The 15,072-nt window shown below is 71.0% G+C and overlaps 5 protein-coding genes across 5 annotated transcripts; 4 read left to right on the forward strand and 1 right to left on the reverse strand.

Annotated features, from left to right (window-relative positions):
- Positions 1-593: 593 nt before the first annotated feature.
- On the forward strand, positions 594-2,370 carry AURANDRAFT_66863 (hypothetical protein; the record flags this gene model as incomplete). The annotated part of the gene is made up of 2 exons (XM_009042160.1): positions 594-1,585; positions 1,785-2,370. The coding sequence occupies 2 exons, from the start codon at positions 594-596 to the stop codon at positions 2,368-2,370; spliced, it is 1,578 nt and encodes a 525-aa protein (XP_009040408.1).
- Positions 2,371-3,536: 1,166 nt separating this feature from the next.
- On the forward strand, positions 3,537-4,187 carry AURANDRAFT_14255 (hypothetical protein; the record flags this gene model as incomplete). Its single annotated transcript, XM_009042161.1, has 1 exon — positions 3,537-4,187. A coding segment is annotated over one exon (651 nt), but the record flags the coding sequence as incomplete, so codon positions are not given.
- Positions 4,188-4,739: 552 nt separating this feature from the next.
- AURANDRAFT_14644 (hypothetical protein) lies at positions 4,740-5,447 on the forward strand (the record flags this gene model as incomplete). Its single annotated transcript, XM_009042162.1, has 2 exons — positions 4,740-5,153; positions 5,220-5,447. Coding segments are annotated over 2 exons (642 nt in total), but the record flags the coding sequence as incomplete, so codon positions are not given.
- A 3,670-nt stretch (positions 5,448-9,117) lies between these two features.
- Positions 9,118-11,795, reverse strand: PLS4 (hypothetical protein; the record flags this gene model as incomplete). The annotated part of the gene is made up of 2 exons (XM_009042210.1): positions 9,118-10,248; positions 10,641-11,795. The coding sequence occupies 2 exons, from the start codon at positions 11,793-11,795 to the stop codon at positions 9,118-9,120; spliced, it is 2,286 nt and encodes a 761-aa protein (XP_009040458.1).
- Positions 11,796-12,059: 264 nt separating this feature from the next.
- Positions 12,060-13,499, forward strand: AURANDRAFT_66866 (hypothetical protein; the record flags this gene model as incomplete). The annotated part of the gene is made up of 1 exon (XM_009042163.1): positions 12,060-13,499. The coding sequence occupies one exon, from the start codon at positions 12,060-12,062 to the stop codon at positions 13,497-13,499; it is 1,440 nt and encodes a 479-aa protein (XP_009040411.1).
- Between the last annotated feature and the right edge of the window lie 1,573 nt (positions 13,500-15,072).

Here is a 15,072-nt window from a genome sequence, read left to right on the forward strand (position 1 = left end):
TTCGCGCGGACGACGGCGACGGCGCCGTCGCGCCGGCGCGCCGCGTCCGCCTCCACGGCGTCGCGCACGCGCGCGGCGCGCGGCGACGCGTTGTCGACGACGACGACGGGCGCCGCGGGGTGGTGCACCCGGATCGTGCGCAGGGCCGTGAGCAGCACCTTGAGGCCCAGCCGGTCGGACACGTGCGCGGGCACGGCGAAGCCGAGCGCCGCGCCGGCGCCGCCGCCGAGGAGCGCGTCGCAGCGGTCGCCGCGCGCGGCGACGCGCCGCGCGAGGGTCGACGCCGCGCGCGCCCGCTGGTCCGCCGACGGGTCGCAGGCCGACTCGCCCGTGGCGAGCGTCGCGCAGGTCCCGTTGCCGCAGCAGGGCTGCAGCGTCGCGTGGCAGAGCGCCCCGGGCAGCGCGCAGTCCGCGAAGGCGCGCTGGGACCACTCGGGCCGCCCGACGAGCACGTCCGCCGCGACGGTGCGCTGGCACCACGCGGGCAGCGCGCAGGCCGCCGCGAGGACGCCGAAGAGGAGGCTTCTCGCCACCATGCCAGTTGGGCAGCCCCTAAAAAGATCCTAAAACGTCCGTTGTTGCCTTTACGATAAATGCTGATGGCTCGGCTCGTTAGCCTGGCGCTGGTGCTGCCGTGGTGCCGAGCGAGCCTGCCGACGTACGACGCCTTCGCCATGGAGCCTCTGGGCGCCTTCGCGCCGGGCTACGCGTCGCGGCGGTCGCCGGACGCTCCCCTGGGGGCGCCGCTCGGCGGCGCGTCGACGGTGCTGCCCGGCGCGCGGCTCGCGGCCTGGCACCGCGTGCTCGCCCGGCTCGCGCGCCGCGAGCAGGCGGTCCTCACGGTGCTCGTGCTCGGCGGCTCCATGACGGCGGGCCGCATGGACGCGCGCGCGGACCGGCAGCAGGCGTCGCTCTTCGCCGCGGGCGCGCGCGTCGCCTACGGGTCGAGCGCCTGCGCGAACGCGACGACGACGGAGTCCTACGCGACGTGCGACCACGAGGTCACGGGCGACTGCAAGCCCTGCGCCTTCCCCGCGCGCCTCGGCGCCTGGCTCGCGCGCGTCTACCCGGCGACGGACGTCCGCGTGCTCAACTACGCCGTCGGCGCGTCGACGAGCCGGTCCATCCTGGGCATGCTCGGCGGCGAGCTCGAGGCCCTCGAGGCGGGCCACGTCGACGTCGCCTTCGTGAACTACGTCGACAACGACGTCGCGCGGGCCACGGACGCGGCCGCGACGGCCAAAATCGCCGCGGCGCACGAGGCGCTCCTGCGGCTCCTCCTCACGCGCAAGGTCGCCGTCGTCGACGTGGAGATGCAGGTGCCGGATAAGTCCGACGCCTGGCCCACGCACGCCGCCGTCTGCCGCCACCTCGGCGTGCCCATGGTCTCCTGGCGCCGCGGCGTCGCGGGCGACGAAAAGTCGTCGGTCGCGCGGCACCCGAACTGGGCCTTCCACCAGCTCATCGCCGACTGGCTGGCCTACGAGTGGGGCGTGCAGGGCGCCGCGGCGCTCCGAGGAAACGTCGACGCGTCGGACCCGCCGCTGCCGCCGCCGCTGCGGAGCCCGGACACGTCGGACGTCGTGTGGAAATCAACCACTGGTTTGGGGGGTCCCCACCAAACTTTACAACTCTCTATCTCGGTCAAATCGAAGTCGATTCGGCTGATTTTTGGACGAATCGATGGCTCTCGTCGAGTTCTCGAAGCACAGCGAAAGAGTCTGGTCCAAACCGTTCGATTACGCGCACATTGAAGTCGGGTTGAAGATTTGATTTCCACACAGGTCAGACGTCGTCTGCGCGGCGCCGCTGACGGACCTCGACGCGCACGAGCTCGCGGCGAGCCCCGCCGCGGTGTCGTCCGACGGCGCCTGGCGCTTCGGCGAGGACGCGCCGGGCAAGAAGGGCTGGATCGTCGACGACGCGCATGGTGGTGTGGTGAACTTCACCGTTCACACGCCGCCCGACGGCCGGGACCCCGTCGTCGGCGTCGGCTTCCTCGCGTCCTGGGATCCGTCCATGGGCGCCGTGCGCGTCGTCGTGGACGGCGACGCCGAGAACGCGGCCGTCCTCAACGCGTCGCGGCCCGGCGGCACGGCGTCGCAGACCGAGTACGCGCGGCTCTGCGTCGAGCCGCCGCGCTATTCGCCCTGCTTCCCGGCCTGCGGCGCGCCGACGAAGCGGCCCCTGCGCTTCGCGGCCCACAAGCCCGCGTCCTGCGACCGCGACCAGCGCCAGTGCGAGAGCGCGTGGCGCCGCTACGACGCCGCGCAGCGCGCGTCCACGGCGCGGTCCCTGTCCTTCGAGCTCCTCCCGCGGCCCGGCGCGGCCTCGAACCGGTTCGTGTTGCGCTACGTCGTCACGTGTTAGATGAGCGTGTCGCGATCGAGGTCGTGGGGGTTCCGGGTGTACCCGCCGGAGGATCCCCAGAAGCTCCGCAGCAAGCAGTCACACGCGAGGCTCAGCGCGCCCGCCGTCCTCGCTTTTGCCACGTCCCCCGACGTCACCGTGGGCTCCGTCGTGCGAAAGAGCAGCTCGCAGGGCGCCTGCTCCCAGGGCCGCCGCTTCGCGGTCGCCGCCGTCGCGGGCTCGCCGTCGACGGCGACGAGCGTGTGGCCGACCTTGACCCGGCCGAGGAGCGGCGACGCGGCCGCGATCCGGGCGATCTTCGGCGCGCCGCGCTCAAAGTCCGCGCGGAGCGGGCCCGGCGCGAGGACGACGACGTACTCGCGGTAGAGGACGTAGCCCGCGTCGTCGTAGACCTTGCGCGTCTCGCGGTCCTTGCGCTCGTCCGGCGCGACCTTGGACGACGCGGCGCGCGACTGGCGCACGCCCGCGAGGCCCGCGGCCAAAACCCGCTGCCGCCGCGCGAGCGCCGCGCGCGTGTCGCGCAGGTCCGGCGAGGCGCAGACGCGCTCCATGCGCGAGTTCGTGCACAAATTCTGGAACGCCGGCATCGACGGCGCGTGGGCGAGGACGAGGCGCAGGACGTCGTCGGGCAGCCCCATGAGGCCCACCGGACGTTCGGGCGTGGGGTTGGGCTTGGTTCCCTCGAGGGAGATGTGCTCCGGGACGACTCCCTGCCTCGCCATAGTAAAAATGCTCTAGGGGTGCGTTCTATAAGCTAGGTTTTTCGCCTGCATTCCCCACGGGTGTACGCACAAGCCAGGGAAAGCACAAACCTGTGTTCAACAAGTGCGATTGTTGCACTCGGATCTCGTCGGAGCATGGCTCGTTGCCGAGTCGCAGCGCTGCTGCTGCTCCGCGCCGCGGCCGCCTTCGTCGCGCCGCGCCCGCTGCCGCCGCTGCGCAGCCTGCGCCGCGCCGCGCCCGCCTTCGTCGCGCCGCGCCCGCCGCCGCCGCAGCGCAGCCTGCGCCGCGCCGCGGCGCCCGTCGACGCCGCGGAGGAGATCTGGTGCCCCAACGGAGAGTGCGAGGTACTCACCGATGCGGCGCCGGACCAGGAGGAGCTGTCGCTGAAGGAGCGGGTGCTCTCCTGGCTGGGCCGGCGGCGGAGCCGCAACGTCGAGCCCGGGAAGCTCGTGCTCGTGCGCCACGGCGAGTCGACGTGGAACGCGAACAAGACGTTCTCGGGCTGGGTCGACGTCGACCTCAACGGCGTCGGCGAGCGCGAGGTCGAGCACGCGGCGCGCCTCATGATGGAGCGGGGGCTCACCATCGACGTCGTCTACACGTCGCTCCTCAAGCGGGCCATCCGGTCCGCGTGGATCCTCCTCCGCGAGTCGAAGCAGTCGTTCCGCCCCGTCGTCAAGGACTGGCGGCTCAACGAGCGCCACTACGGCGCCTTCCAGGGGCGGTCCAAGCCGGGCCTGGCGGCGCTGCTGGGCTACGAGCAGGTGCGCGACTACCGCGCGGGCTTCGTCGCGCGGCCGCCCGCGCTGCCGCGGCACCACGCGCTGTCGCCGTTCCGCGAGCGCAAGTACACGGGCGTCGCGGCCGACGACCTGCCGCTGACGGAGTCGCTGCGGGACTGCCTCGAGCGCGCGCTGCCCGTCTACGAGGACCGCATCAAGGCCGACGTGCTCGACGGCAAGGACGTCGTCGTCGTCGCGCACGGCAACGCGCTGCGGGGGTTAGTGAAGGCCATCGACGGCCTCAGCGACGACGTCATCGAGAACGTGGCCATCCCCAACGGCATCCCCCTGGTCTACGAGTTCGCGCGGAGCGCCGCGGGCGACCTCGTGCCCGTGCCCGGCGAGAACGCCGAGGGCCAGCTCAGCGGCGAGTTCCTCGAGGAGAAAGGAGCGCTCCGCGAGGCGTTGGAATTCGAACGCGCGCGGACGCGGCCCGAGTCGCTCGCGGACCCGTCCGAGGACATCTCGCGGCTCTGGGGCGTCGACAAGTCGACGGTGCTCTCGCCCCTGGAGCAGAGCCTCGCGAAGCTCCAGAAGGAGCGGCGGCTCATGGCGGCGGCGGCGGCCGAGTTCAACGTGCCCGTGGAATACCGCGTCGCGGACGACGTCGTCCGCAAGGTCACGCGCGGCGCGCTGCGCGAGGAGCTCGCCCGGGAGAAGGCGAGCAATGTTTTCAAGGGCACGCGCGGCGCGCTGCGCGAGGAGGTCGCCCGGGAGAAGGCGAGCAAGGTGTCCTTCGCGCCCGGTGCTAAAACGGCCGCGTCGTCCGCGGTCTACAAGGACGCGTTCGAGGCGGCCGCGGCCGCGCCGCGGCGGCGCCGGTCGGTTAGGCCGCCGGCGCCGGGCGAGGCGCGGCCGCCGCTCGTCGTCATCATCCGCCACGGCAAGACGACGCACAACAAGCTCGGCCTCTTCACGGGCTGGGAGGACGCGCAGCTCGCGCCCGAGGGCCGCGCCGAGGCCGCGGCCGCGGGCGCTTTGATGCGCGCGCACGGCGTCGAGGTCGACGTCGTCTACACGTCGTGGCTCACGCGGGCCATCGAGACGGCGTGGCTCGTGCTGAGCCCCTTGGACGCGCTCTGGGTGACGATCCACAAGAGCTGGCGCCTCAACGAGCGCATGTACGGGCGGCTCACGGGGTTGAGCAAGCGCATGATCAAGCAGAAGCACGGCGACGACCAGTTCATGAAGTGGCGCCGGGGCTACCGCGAGCGGCCGCCGCCGGCGAGCCCCTTCAGCCCCTTCTACCCGGGCAACGACGAGCGCTACCAGAAGTACGTGTCCGACGTGCCGATCTCGCTCCGCCAGTCGCTCATCCGGTCCCTGGGCCACGGGCGCCTCGAGCTGCACCGCAAGTTCCCGCGGGCCGAGTCGCTCAAGGACTGCATGGACCGCACGATCCCCTACTACCAGAACACGATCTACCCGCAGACCATCGCGAAGAACCGGACGGTGCTCATCGCGTCGTCCGAGAACGCGATCCGCGGCCTGCTCATGCACCTCTGCGACATCCCCATCGCCAACATCTCCAACGTCGAGATCCCGACGGGCGTGCCCCTCATCTACGACATCGCCGGCCGCTGCGTCCACCTCTTCGACGACGGGCAGCTGCCGAAGCCCCGGGACCGCTACGACTTCGGCGAGGCCGCGGACCTCCTGTTCCGCCCCTGCGACTACGACGACGACGACGGCTGCGACCTGCTGGACCCCCACCTCTACCTCGACGACAAGTTCCACCGCGGCGACGACGGGGGGCTCGGCCCCGACAGCGAGGCCGCGGCGGAGCGCGAGGCCTGGGAGCGCGTCCTCGAGATCGGCGAGGACGACGAGTTCACGACGGAGGAGCGCGACTTCTGGGTCAAGGAGATCCGCGAGGGCGCGACGGAGTTCGACGACGAGCCCGTCGAAGTCGAGATCTAAGGTCGTGTGTTGTGTTGCAGTTTGGGTGTTCTCGGACTGCATCGTAAGTTGACGGCACGTTTGAACACTTTGCGAAACGCTCCGGAGCGCGAACCTTCTCGCACGTCGTCGGCAGCCACCATGAAACACAGCAGCCAGAAGCGCCAGGCGCACACGCCGCTGCCCCGCGGCTCGAAGAAGACGCACACGCTGCCCCGCGGCTCCAAGCGCTACGTCGGTCGCAGCGTGACCAAGGCGTTCGCACGCGAGGACAATGGCGTGATGGACGTCTTCAGCGGTCATGTCGTCGACTACGACGCCCGCGATCGTTTCTACCGGATTCTCTACCACGACAACGACGTCGAGCAGGTGGACCACGACGAGCTCGCGGACATCTTGGACGCGGACGCGGACGACGTGCACCCGCGCGGCTTTGGCAAGGTCACCTCGGTGGAGCTCGAAGCGGACCTTCGCTGTGCGGCGGCGCTCCCATCGCTGCACGGGCCGACGCTATACTTGAAGATCGGGAAGTTGGACATCGACGCCCGCGGCGAGGTCGAGACGGGGGACGAGGTGCTCTTCGCCTTCGCAGGCGCGCCCCTCGCCCGCGACGAATTCGGCTGGTATCTGGGAACGATCAAGTCGGCCCTCACGCGCGCCGAGAAGAAGAAGTTCCCGGGTTGCCACGCCTGGTGCTGCTTCGACACTGCGACGGATCCGAAGAACTACCGGCTCTGCGCCGCCTACGGGATCAAGGCCTCGAAGGTCCAGATCGCGATCACCACGGACGACGCCCACCGCGGCTCGCTCTGGGCGAAGGTGCGGACGACGGTCGACGTCGGGCAACACGCCGGCCCGGGGAAGCCCCGGAAGAGCCAACCATCGGACGTGGACTCGCTCCAGGACCCCGCCTGAGGCGGAGACGCGCCGAGTCCCCCGCGCGCCCCGACCTCCCCGCGCCGCGACCGCCGACTCATGGACAGATTTGACGTGGCGGGGCGCGCGTATGGCGCGCCTACGCGTTGACGGAGAAGACGGCGGGCTTGTCCGGCGCGGAGCCGCCGAGGCCGATGGGGTTGGACGTGCCGAGGTCCTCGAGGGGCATGTACTCCGCGAGGATGCCGCGGACCTGGTCCCGCATCTGCGCCTGCGTGTGCTTCCAGTAGGCGAGCCCCGCGAGGAGCATGACGACGACGATGGCGACGACGAGGAGGAAGACGGCGTACCAGGGGATGCCGCTCTTGACCGTCTCCTTGGTCTTGGTGACCTCGGGCGTGACGTAGGGCGCGACGGAGTCGGCGAGGCACTTCGCGTACGCGTCCGACGACACGAGCGCCGCGGCCTCGACGCAGTCGCAGGCCGGTGGGAGCGCGTCGCGCGCGTAGCCGTGGCACACGGTCGACAGCACGTTGAGCGGGCTCAGGCCGCCCCAGACGACGGCGTCGTTGACGATGCACTCCGGTACGTACACAATGTTCTTGTTCTCCAGCTCCGCGACCTCGTGGTCCAGCACGGCGTTGGGGCCGCCGTCGAGCCCCCCGCTGTCCGCGACGCAGGCGTCGACGTAGGCCTCGTCGACGCCGGCCTCGCGCATGGCCCGCGACCGGCAGCCGGCGTCGACGAAATCCTCCGCGGTGCCGCAGAGCTCGGAGAAGTTGCCCACGTAGTCCCACCACGTCTCGCCCACGCCGACTTGGTCGGACTCGGCCTGGTCCTTGCCGCCGTAGCGCTTCCAGACGCAGGTGCGCCGCAGGTTCTCCGCGACGACGTCCGCGCCGGCGATGCCGTCCGCGCGCTTCCCGTCCGGGTCCGGCGCGCAGTAGCGGCCCCCGTTCGTGCACAAATTGCCGCAGAGCTCGTCGTCGGACGCCAGCTTGAGGTCGCAGCCGTAGTGGGACCCGTTGTACGTGTAAAAGTGCGGCGTGAACAGCTGCTTCGTGCCGAGCGCGAGCACCGTGGCCTTGAAGTCGCGCAGGAAGTCGAGGCTCGCCTCGTCGATGGACGTCGTCCAGAGCTCCCACTCGACGCGCGCGTCGGGCGCGGGCACCGTGTACTCCAGCGACGCCTGGACGAGCGACTCGACGATCCAGGGGTCGCGTTTGCACTTTTGCCCCGGGTACGCGCCGCACCTGAAGTAGTCGCGGATCGCGTCGCCGTCCTCCTTGTAGAGCATGACCGACGCGATGGAGATGTCGCTCCCGGAGCCGTCGTCGGCCATGATGGGCTCCTGGCCCTCGCACCGCGCCTGCGGCTCGCACGCCGTGCCGCAGACGCAGCGGTCGTCCGCGATGACCAGGCCCGACGCGCCGAGAGCCTGGGCGTTGCGCGCCTTGACGACGAAGGTGCAGCCGCCGCGCTCGGCGAACATGAGGTAGGGCGACGAGACCGCGCCGCGCATGCTCGCGTCGACGTCGCAGAGCGTCGAATTCGCGTAGACGAGCCTCTGGCTCAGCGACTCGTCGTACTTGGGCTGGCCGAAGAGCGCCGCGACGTGGGCGTAGCCGCCGTCCTTGTTGAGCTGGGCGGGGATGGCGATGTTGAAGAGCGTCGAGCCCGCCGAGGCGCCTCCGGCCAGGAGAAGCGCCGCCGCGCCGCCGACGCGCATCGTGGCGGACGGAGGCTTCGCGACGCGTCGGAGGCGAAGCGGGCCGCGACGGCGGAGAACGCCTAGGGCGGCGGCCGGGAGCGGGCGAGGCGCGGCGGCGGCGGTGGCGTCGCGTTCCGCACTCCGTGGCTCCGCGGTCGTCTCGAGCCGCTCGAACCCCGAGGGGGTTGACCGCCGGTATGCCTGGTAGTATGCGCCCGCTATGCGGGCTTTATGCGGGCTTTATGCGGGTGTTATGCGGGTGGTATGCGGGTGGTATGCGGGTGGTATGCGGGTGGTATGCTGGTGGTATGCGGGTGGTATGCGGGTGGTATGCGTCTGCTATGCCGGTGGTATGCGTCTGCTATGCCGGTGGTATGCGGCTGCTATGCTGGTGGTATGCGCCTGCTATGCTGGTGGTATGCTGGTGGGCTGCTATGCTGGTCTTATGCGCCTGCTATGCTGGTGGTATGCGGCTGCTATGCTGGTCTTATGCGCCTGCTATGCTGGTGGTATGCGCCTGCTATGCGCCTGCTATGCGCCTGCTATGCGCCTGCTATGCGCCCGCTATGCGCCCGCTATGCGCCCGCTATGCGTCTGCTATGCGGCTGCTATGCGGCTGCTATGCTGGTGTATGCCGTGGCTGGTGTATGCCTGGTGGTCGGCCCCCTCTGCTCGAACCTGGCTCGAACGCCGCGCCGGGCGCCGCCCGCGCGCCGCGGCGCGCAGAACGCCTCGCAGACGCGTCGTACAGACACGTTACGACCCGCCCTTGCGCTCGAAGTGCTCGTACTCGACGGAGAAGAGCCCCGCGACGAGGAGCGCGCGCTGCCGCTGGGACGCGCCCGCGGGGAACTCGACGAGGAAGCTGTCGAACTGGTTCAGGCAGCGGCAGAGCGTGTTGCAGCAGGACTCGTCGCCGCCGGCGGGCGCGAACGTCTTCTGGACGTGGCTCACGACGGCGCCGGACTCGTCGAGGACGTCGATGACGAGGTCGGGCCGGCAGCACGTCGCGCCGCAGCAGTTGTTGTGCTCGCCGCAGCAGCAGGAGTTGAACCGGAGCGTGAAGCCCGGCTCGGTCTCAGAGGTCACGCGCGCGAAGAAGGTGCACAGGCAGCAGCACGTCCACCACTTCTCGTCGAACGACGACGTCCCCGCCGCGGGCTCGAAGGCCTCGACGACCTCGCCGACGACGCGGCCGCCCTCCTCGACGAGCGATAGGCGCAAGCGCAGACTCTCGGGCCGCGTCCGCACCAGGACGAGGCCGACGCACGCGCCCAGGACGCCGAAGACGAGCTCCGCGATGCCTCCCAGCGGCACGGCCACGAAGAAGGGCAGCGCGTACGTCACGACGCGCCCGAGGAACAGGCCGACGCCGGCGCACAAGCCGATCGTCGCCTTGATGCCCATGCGGAACGGCCGCGCGAGGCGGAAGCGCTCGATTCCCGCGCCCTCGTCGGAGCCGTCGACGGACTCGAAGAAGTGCATGGTCAGGGCCCGGAAATTCAGACAGCCGCAGCAGGCGAGCGCCGCGCGCCAGCCGCACTTCGACTCCTCGTGCGCGACGAGCGCCGCCGGCAGCGCGAGCAGATCCTTGTTCGTCGGCCGCCAGCGCGCCGCGTCCGTCGGCGACGCCGCGACGGCGCGGCCCTCGGGCAGCGCGGAGACCTTGTACCTGTTCTTGGCCTCGTAGGGCAGACCGAGGCCCTGGGCGAAGGACTCGAGGAACTGCGTCTCCTGGCGCACAACGACGCCGCGCATCTTCTCCAGGTCGGCGGCGACGAGGTCGACGGCTACGGCGGCAGGAATGAGCGGCGACACCATGGTCGAGCCGAGCTCGACGTCGCCGCTCGGCTGGTCGACGACCGCGATCATCGTCAGCTCGGCGCGCTGCGTGAGGCGCAGTTCGAGCACTGCGCTGCGAGAGAGACGTGAGGCGCAGGTCGTGCACTGCGCTGCGAGAGAGCAGCTCGACCTTATGCTCGCGCATCGCGTGAGGCGCGCGGCTGCGAGACGCGGGCCAGACTCAGACTGCAATATGAGTTCAAGTTTACATCAACGTCTCGGGAGGTGTCCGGATCCGGGTCACGCCCCTTAAAGCACCGCGCGCCCTAGTCGAGGTGGTGCTCCATCTTGTGGCGCATGATGGGGAGGAGCTGGGCCCGGGGCGCGGCGAGGAGCGGCTCCGCGTCCGCCGCGGTCGGCGCGCCGCCGGCGGTCTCGGGCGCCGCGGGCGCGCCGCCGCCGTTCTCGTTGAGCGCGCAGCAGCAGTTGAGGGGCACGAGGGCGCCGGCGCAGAAGCAGAGGCAGAGCGTGCAGTAGATGACGTTGCCCTCGACGTGGCAGAGGCCCTGGTCGATCTCGAAGAACATGAAGTCGACGAGGAGACTCGTCGCGATGGCGTTCGCCTTGTCCATGGCGCTCACCGACGGGTCGAAGGTCACCTCGAAGTTGTCGCTGTCCGTGCAGAGCGCCTTGCAGGCCTCGCCGCAGTCGCGCGGCGCGAGGTGGCGGATCGTCGCCACGGGCGCGTCGTCGCGCTTGACGACGAACGTCGAGTCGCAGCACATCTCGCTCCAGCCGCCGAAGCACGTCGGCCCCGTCATCTTCGTGTCGAGCTGGTCCTGGGCGTTCAGGATCTCCAGCGTGGGCACGAGGCAGCCGCCCAGCGGCGCCGGCTGGCGGATGAGGGAGAGCTTCGTCGCGGGGTTGATGTTGCCCGGCTCGCCCTGGACCAGGCCCTCGTGGACGATCATCTCCTCGGCGCAGAATTCGCCGAGGATGGGGCAGAAGAGGCACTGGCGCGGGCCGTTGCAGTTGCACTTCATGCCCTTGCGCTCCAGGGTGATGAGGGTCTCGTTCGTGTCGTGCGCGTTGATGTGGAGGAGCAGGTTGTTGTGCGGCTTGCAGCAGACGCGGTCGCAGCCGCCGCTCTGCTCCTTGGCGTTGAAGAGGAGGGTGTCGCGGCCGTGGGCGTCGGCGCCGCCGCCGAAGATGCGGTACTCGTTGGACTGCTCGCAGCAGCCGCCGGAGACGGCCTCGAAGCCGTGGATCTTCTGCTGGATCTTGACGCCCTGCGAGCTCTCGAGCATCTGGGCCATGCCGGCGATGCCGTGGAGCCGCGCGGGGCCCATGACCATCTTGATGGCGCTGTTCACGCCCGCGACGCCCGCCGACACGACGGCGGCGCCCGCGGCGCCGGCCGCCGCGACGCCGCCGACGAGCGCCGCGCCGACGGCGACGGGCTGCGCGGCCATCATCGCGGGCTGCGCCGGCGGCACCTGCACCTGGAAGGCGCCGCCCTCGGGCAGGCCCGGGGGCACGACGACCGTGAACTGCGCGCCGCTCGGGGCCGCGACCATCATCTGCGCGCCGGCGGGCGTGCCCGGCGGCACCGCCACCATCATCACCTGGGGCACGTCGAACCCCTGCACCATCGCGGGGACCTCCATCTCGGGGTTGACCTACGCGTCATTTTTTTCGTTAGTTGCTTCGTGATTGGAAGACCGTCGCGACCGCGCGACGCCGGGCGCGACCTTCGCCATGACGCGAGCGGTTGTCGAAGAGCGTTGGAGAGTGCTTGACGTGATTGAGAGCTGGATTGATTGCTGGGCTGCCCCGCTTGAGGTCTGCAATTTGAGGGAACCATGGCGATGAGGCGCGCTTTCATTCACGAGGTTCTTGTCATCCGCGGCGTCGCAATGCAGCGGCTCGTCAAGGCGACGGTGCCGGAGCGCTACGGCGACTCCACCGTCGAGGAGATCATGCTCCTGGACTGGGTGGGCCACGTCGACGAGAGCGCGGGGTCGCGCATCCTCGCGAAGCCGTGCGACGACGTCGCCGGCGACGAGTGCCGCACGCCGGAGATGCGCAAGACGGTGCGCGTCGGCGTGCGCATCCTGGCGTTCAAGGTGCGCGACATCCACCTCAGCGCGACCCTCAAGGCCCTGCGGCGCGTCGGCGTCGGCGAGCACTTTGGGGCCATCGACGTGCTGGACGTGCGGACGACGACGGAGCGCGCGACGGCCGCGCGGCGGTCGCGGCGCGGCCGCTGCTGCCCGAGCCTCGGCGACCGGCTGAGCACGCTCGAGATCCACGCGACCATCGAGGCGGGGAGCCACCTGACGGCGGACCACTGCTGCTGCGTCGTGCTCGCGTCGTTCATCGCGGCGATCGGTCTGCTGAGCGACGCGTCGTCCATCGTGCTGGCCGCCTTCTTCATCTCGCCGCTCATGACCATGCTGCTGGGGGCCACCTGGGGCGCCTGCGTCGGCGAGTGGCGCCTCGCGCGGCGGGCGCTGCGGAACATGGCGCTCGACGCGTGCATCTGCGTCGCCGTGGGAGGGCTCGTCGGCGCGGCCATCGGCCTGCTCCTGCCCCACAGCGTCGGGGGCCTGACGGCGCCCATGCACGCGGGCGCCCACGGCAAGGCCTGGGGGTCCATCACCGTCAACTCGGGCGAGATCCTGAGCCGGGGCCCGCCCGTGTCGAACCTCGTGCTCTCGGCGTTCGTCGCGACTTTTTCCGGAGTCGCGCTCGCGCTGGGCTACTCGGGGGGCATCTCGTCGGCCCTCGCGGGCGTCGCCGTGTCGACGGCGCTGCTGCCGCCCCTCGTGAACGCGGGCCTCATGACGGCGCTGTCCGTCGCGTATCCGACGGCGCGGTCGCAGCGCGGCGACACGCTGCTCTTGATCGCGTACAACTCGCTGGCCATCTACGTCGTCAACGTCTGCCTCGTCTGCGGCCTGAGCTACGTCACGCTCAAGTTCAAGCGCGTCGGCGGCCGGTCGCTGTCGGGCATCCGCCAGGTCTTCGCGCCGACGCCGCGGTCGTCCGCGCACGCGTGGCACGACTCGAACGTCGACCACCGCCACACGTGGCCCGACGACTCCAACGAGTCCAAGTCCTTCTGCGCCTTGGACGAGACGCTGTCGCCCCGGGACCGCCTCGACTCGCTCCCCGACGCCATGCACCTGAGCCTCCCGGCGGCGAAGCCGCGCGCGCGGACGCTCGACGGCGACGCCGGCCTCGCGGTGCCCCTCCTCGCGGCCGCGGAGTCGCCGGCGCGGCCCGAGGCGCCCGGCCAGCGAGCCGTGCCCCTCCTCGCCGAGGCCCCAAAGCTCCCCGACGACCTCGTCTGATAAAACCGAGCCCGTCCATCCTTATAGGATCGGGCAGAGCGCGTCGACCTCGCCCATGTAGAGGCGGTCCAGGAAGGGCGGCGTCTCGTCGAGCTCGCCGTCGACGTTCGTCCGCGCGCGGTCCGTCGCCGCCACGGCGCCGTGCGGCGCCGCGCCGGCGACCTTGCCCGCAGCCGCGGCCGCGCGGCGCAGGCTCCGGTCGGACCAGGCCGGGTCGAGCTCGAGGAGGAGGGCGTCGTCCTCGCCCACGACGCAGAGGACATGCGAGGCGCGGACGACGTCGCAGAAGGCGTCGACGAAGCCCTCCGGTGCCTCGAACACCGCGGCGGCGTCCGCGGTCCACCTCAGCACGACGTCGGACTGGGCCTGGTCCCGCAGGAGCCGCGCGAGGCCCGCGACGACGCCGTTCGCGCCGGGCGCGTGGCGCCAGGCCCGGCCGAAGGCCCCGAGCGCGTCGGCGGCGCCGCGGACGCGCGCCCACGCGCACGGCGGCTCCGCGGCCGCCGCCGGCAGCGCGGACGCCTTGGCGAGGAAGTTCCGGCGCCGCGCGTCGAGGGCGGCGGCGTGCGCCGCCGCGCGCGCCGCGTCCTTGAGCGCGAGGTAGCGCGCGCGCAGCTCCGGCGACGCCGCCGCGGCGCGGAGGCCGCAGGACCGCTCGAGCGGCGTCTCCGGCGCCATGTTTATCGTTGTGGCGGGTGCGGATGGATCGCTCGACTGGATGAATTCTATTAAAGCGGCGGCTTCGGCGTCGTTATTTCTAAAGAAGTTGCCGCAGGCGGCCAGCCAGGCGCGCTCGGCGTCGTTGGCGGGCTCCATCGTCTTGGCTGCTCGTTGTTGGCGCGTCGGGTCGCTGCCCCACGACGTTTGCAAGTCGATTGTTTTTGTGGTTTTTGGCGACATCAACATTTTGTTGCACCTCGTTAATGCGAGGGCACTGGGGAAACTTCTGGGGAAACTTCGGGGGAACGTCGCCGAAATCACGAAAACAACGGAGCCCTTACTGCCACCCGCGCTGCGCCTGCGTCTGCAGCCACGCGTAGTTCTTCTGGCGGTCCGTCGTCTTGGCGTCCTTCGCGGCCCGCGTCGTCCGCGCGGCCTCGTCCGCGAGGAACGCGGCGTCCTTGCGGAGCTCGCGGAGCGCGCCCTTGTGCTCCTTCTTCATCTCCTTCTTGAGCTTCTTGAGCTCGGCCTTGGGCGTCTTGTCGAGGTGCGCGTCCTTGCGGACGACGAGCCGCCGCTCGAGGCGCGGCTCGAGCGTCGGCGCGACGTCCGGCGCGGCCGCGCGCTCCGCGCGCGCGGCGGCCTCGGCCTCGCGGTGGTCGAGCGCGCGGCGCCGCGCGGCGTCGAGGGCCGCGGCCGCGTCGTCGACGGCCTGGACGAGGCCCGCGTGGGCCTTGCGCTTTTTGAGGGCCTTGCGGAGCGCCTTGAGCCCTCTTCGCAGCGGCCGCGCGAGGTCCGGCGCCGCGGCGCGATTCGCGTCGCAGACCGTGAAGGCGACGGCCTCGGCCGCGAGCGACGCGAGGGCGCCGACGAGGGCCGCGCCGAAGGCCGCGTCGGTCGCCGCCGCCGCGCC

Source organism: Aureococcus anophagefferens (assembly GCF_000186865.1).
Source record: "Aureococcus anophagefferens unplaced genomic scaffold AURANscaffold_28, whole genome shotgun sequence".
NCBI classification, from domain to species: domain Eukaryota; class Pelagophyceae; order Pelagomonadales; family Pelagomonadaceae; genus Aureococcus; species Aureococcus anophagefferens.